Raw genomic sequence first — 5026 nt, 5'->3', positions numbered from 1 at the left:
GAAACTATGATATTCAATCACGTGTGTGATTTGTCTATAAACAGTTAACGTCAATCAAATCACGGGATTTATTTATAAACAAAGTAGTACGGATAATACTGGTAAGACGTTCAGTTATTTCCCTTGTATTTTATTTACTTTTTTAACCTCTCGAAACTGGAAGATTACCTGATTTATTATTGAATATTTTAGTGTTTGATGATAATATTGTATTGTAACAAAATTGAACCTTTTACCAAGGTAAAAATAACGATAAATGTTTATGTTCGGTTTATGAAAAGATACAATTTCTTGATTCTTTATTAATGCTACAGAGAAATAAAAGACAATCTTGGTCTTCTGTTGTAATTCTATCCACATTCAGGATGCTTCGTAAGAAAATTGATCTGAGTAAATTTATTTTTCAAAAAAAAACCTTCCTTGAAATTTGTTTAAAGGTAGATATAGCAATAGAGCAATGATTGAAACATCTTAAAGATGTTAAATAAAACATTTAACTTATGCTTTACATTGCATTCATCTCATTTATTTCCATTATGAAACATTAAAAGACCTTATAACAAAAGAAATAACTTACTGCATCTTATAAAATTAATGTCATGTTTTCAATCATATTCATGGAAATAATTCTAAAACATCCGTCACTTTCTCATTAAATGATTCTATACAAATAGCAATGAATTATCGAGTAAAAACATCGATATTTTTGCGTTTATTGTCCATGGGAAGGAATTCTGGACATACTTGCACAAATGTAAACCACTTGGACTTTGTTTCCTCATAACTTTCAAGAACAATGTATATCTTTCAATGAAATTTTCTCCAAATACTTGTCAAATGGTGCAGGTTACGATTACATCAAAATTTTATGCAAACAAAAATGGTGGCCGCGAACACATACATATATATCTACAAAATGAAACTTGATATTTTGTAGATATATATTTATATATATGATGTGCCCTCCATGTTTTATTTTATTTTTTCTCAACAAATTCCAATATAATCGTAATTTTTTTTAAAGTATATATATATATTCTTTGGTTATCCTGAGATATTAGAGCATCATTAATTAATCTATGTAAAATTATGCAATCCCTTTTCTCGTTGTTTTTATATATTTATTTCTTTATTGCCCACAGGGAGATAAACATAGAGAGGACAAACAAAGGGATTAAGTCGATTACATCGACCCAGTGCGTAACTGGTACTTTTTTAATCGACCCTGAAAGGATGAAAGGCAAAGTCAATTTCGGCGGAATTTGAACTCAGACCCTAACGGCAGACAAAATACCGCTAAGCATTTTGCCCGGCATGTTAACGTTTCTGCCGGCTCACTGCCCTCGTTGTTTTTATATATTGACATTACCTTTACATATTTGTTTCTTCCTCACCTGTTCAAAGGTTTTTGCAAACATTCATCTCATTTCCACATTTTGCAATCTTTCAAGTAAATTGCAATACTTTTCCCCCATTAAAGGAATATAGATCGGCTCTATGGTGGAAATAATAAAACAACTAAACTTATTAATTTACTTTGATAAGAGACATTCGACTGGAATTTTCATAACTTGTCTCAGACTGTCTTAAAATGACCATTCCTTTTAATTACTTTTTCTTTCAAACTACTAGACCAGAATGTCTACTGTTGGATATCCCTATTGGGATATTGAATGTTATGCTCGATACCAGAATACCAGTAACACCAATCCAGAAAATTTACATGAAAATAATCTTGAACTAAATGGCATCTGGAAGGTATTTTATAAATAAAATTAACTGCAGTTATTCTAATGTTTTCTTCCTTCAATCTTTGTAATAGTGTAATATATGGTTTTTATGACAGGATGCATTTCCCATCACAAAGCACTTGACAGCATGTGATGGGGACATTTATTGCACTACTGTAACTAAATGGGGTCGTTTGCCAGGGTTAAATAGTTGCTTTTCCCCTAAAATAGTAATTCAAGGATACCCACTCACAGTGAAACTAAACTGCTTCTAACTCTCTTATCTGATTCAAAATTGACTCAAGGTTCTAGATTTGTGATCATTCAAACAGGTTAATTAAACAATAAATTTGTCTCTGCATTATGCTGGATTATTGGAAGGTAATTTGGTGACGGCTAAAGTTAAAATTTAAACTAATTAATATAAAATAATTAGATTTTTACCACCCACTTAATTGCATGTTATAAACCTTCAATATTAAAAAAAATGATGGATAGTGTTGTTGTTGTTGTTGTTTTAGAAAACCATATTATGTGGTTATCAGTTTGCGGTTATATTGGGGCTGATACCACCAAATATACTGTAGGTTAACATGTATAAGGAACCCTTTTTTGTCAAAAATTAGGTTAAGGAAATATGGGAGTTTCTTATACATGGATAGTATTATAATCCCTTACAAAACCTGTTATCCAAATTTTAAGCCCAAAAATTAAGGAGTTCCTTATACATGTTAAAATACAGTAAGTAAAATGAAAATATATGAAACACTTTAATGACATATCTTCTTGGGCCTCCATTAGTTAAGGTTGGTCATGCATGTATATGTACAGGCTTATGCATGATGTTTTTGAGGAAAACTGGCAGTTTCCCGTGTGTACAAGTCTCTTTGTTCCATGTCACTGATGATTACCCAAGGACAAGGCATCCAATGTACCCTGTTACAATGTTATGGCCAGCATCATTGTCAGTGGAGAAAGAGCCAGAACAGATGTGTATGTGTGAGAGAGAAAGAGAGCTTGTTCGTGATGTGTGGGTGGTGGGGGGCAGTGTGTTATACTGTCAAGATTATTTTCATTGCTCAAAATTAATTGTTTTTTTGTTTTTATTTTATTAATCAGTATTTCCTTTCAACACCAACAAAACAAATCAAGCTTTCTTTAGAGAATTCTTCACATTTGACTATAACACAGAATAACACTATTTTAGTAAGTAAACTTTAAAGTATTTTATTTATCCAGTGTTCATATAAATATTGGGTATTCTATTCCGATAAGTATTGTAGTATTGTTAAACAAAATTTACAGTAAAATGTTCAAACCAAAAGAGACAAATCTTGAAAAAATTAACATTTGTAATTTCATTAGTAATACACGAACTGGTCACCATGGAATACCACATGTTTGAAATACAAATATTTCAATAAATACAAGCAGTAGAGTTTGTTTGTCAAGAGCAGGACTTGCTAGTCACATAAGATCTTGTGACAGTACTTATTAATTGAAGAGATGGCCTTCTCCCATGAAAAAAGTGGCAATCATCATCATATATATATGTATATTCATCGTAACACACACATATTTACAAATATGGTTAGACAGATCCAAAGATAGATGATATTTATTAATTATACAACATTAACATACATATAACTAATACTTAATAAATATGCCATTACTTTCCAGGAAAACCATGCTGTTGTAGGAGGATCAAGCAATATAAGTGTATTCTTTTCTGCTGACTGCATGTTGTTTGTCAATCAGTTGACAGAAGTAAGTATTGTATTCAATGTCCTTGTTGTTGCTTCTTTTTTGTATATATATTTTATAAACATGTCTTGTATGTGTACATTTGTTTAAGTCAGTCAGGATTAGTGGAGTAAAGGCTACAGCCATTGCAAGCCTCATCAGACTAATGCTTAACCAGAATATCTTCGGGAAAATATTGTGTGGAAAGGGATCAGGGAAGAAGGGCTCTATGCGAGACTCTTGTAATGGAATAAATTATGCAAAAGGCAGCCTAAGGCCAGATGGAACAAAACTGGAATAATGTTGCAGGGTGAAGAAAACAAAATAACATTGATTATCATATAAAAGTAACACCATCATCAGTGATTTCCCCTTGATTGTACAAGTACCTCTCTCTATGGTTCTCTCAAGTAGGGGACTCCTAGTGAAAGGTTTGTTATAGGGCCAATCAGAAGCCTATCCAGATATTTAGTAACATTACAAAATATTTCCTAATTTCTTCCTTCATGAAATTAAACTGAGAACCAGATAGCTAAACTGGTAACCAGAGAAATATATTGTTTTGTGTCATTTGAATTACATGCCAAGTTAAGAGGGCCTAAGACAATGGTCATGTGGTGAAGATTATGATAAAATGTCTTGCATGTAATTACATTTTGACTTGGTTATTCAGTTGATAAAGGCCAAGAGAAGTGACGGTTTGTCTGTGACTGCTGTTTTACTTTGATAAGCAGTTTGTTGTGGCACAGCAGAGATGGACTTAAACAAAGCCCTCCATACAGAATTACAAACACTATCCGTTTGTCAATAATAGTTCTTTGTAATTAACAACTTGTCAAATAACAATATTAAATTTAATTCACATTTTATAGTTTTGTTATACATTTACAGAACTGCATTCGCCGTTTCAAAATAAAGTTCTCTGTGAACAATAACAAGAATGGTGAAGACTCCTGTCTTCATAGTGTAGCAACTTTAGCAAGGTTTTTTACTATAAAACAATTGTATAACAGTCATGCAGAATACATAGCCAAGGTAAGTCATATTAATTTCTATTCCTGTAATTAAAAACTTTGCAAATCCACTCACACTAGCATCTAAACTATGGTGGAATTTTAATGTAAAGATGGATAGAATGCTGCTAAGGATTCTGACAGCTTGCCACCCTAATAATCACGTGATGGTTTGACATTGATTGATCACTGAATAGGCTGATCACATGAAATTACTATGGTTTGGTCATGATGTCTGTTTGCCTACCAAGTGATTCGGTTATGAATCACTGCTACACATTGCATAGATGCTCCTTTGCAACCACTCCATATGTAGCACATCACTAACTGTTAGCAGTTAGTGATGAAAGTCGTCGATTAGCTCAGCTTACCTTTGATTGAAATAATTTTCTATATTTGAACCATTATATTTTCAGGGTTTTGATGCCAATACCGTATCAGCTACCACAACTCATGAAGAAGTCACAGTTGATAAAATTGCTAAAGTAAATTTTTGGATCAATTTTATTTTTTTAAAAAGTCAGGTTTTAATATATA

General features: G+C 32.0%; 1 protein-coding gene across 3 annotated transcripts in view; it reads left to right on the top strand.

Annotated features, from left to right (window-relative positions):
• Positions 1-5026, top strand: part of LOC106873976 (meiotic recombination protein REC114) — a 6915-nt gene that overhangs the window by 831 nt on the left and 1058 nt on the right. The window contains exons 1-6 of one of the 3 annotated variants that reach the window (XM_014921523.2): positions 7-101; positions 1633-1758; positions 2850-2936; positions 3414-3500; positions 4368-4511; positions 4906-4974. In XM_014921523.2, coding sequence (XP_014777009.1) covers positions 1639-1758; positions 2850-2936; positions 3414-3500; positions 4368-4511; positions 4906-4974 — 507 coding nt within the window. In that variant the 5' untranslated portion in view covers positions 7-101; positions 1633-1638. Of the gene's footprint in view, positions 1-6; positions 102-180; positions 241-1632; positions 1759-2849; positions 2937-3413; positions 3501-4367; positions 4512-4905; positions 4975-5026 lie in introns of those variants that run through there. The other 2 variants (XM_052976072.1, XM_052976074.1) reach the window with 2 other exon arrangements.

Source organism: Octopus bimaculoides, chromosome 23, assembly GCF_001194135.2.
Source record: "Octopus bimaculoides isolate UCB-OBI-ISO-001 chromosome 23, ASM119413v2, whole genome shotgun sequence".
Taxonomy (NCBI): domain Eukaryota; kingdom Metazoa; phylum Mollusca; class Cephalopoda; order Octopoda; family Octopodidae; genus Octopus; species Octopus bimaculoides.
The sequence above is the reverse complement of the archived record's forward strand: the minus strand, read 5'-3'. Positions and strand labels throughout refer to the sequence as shown.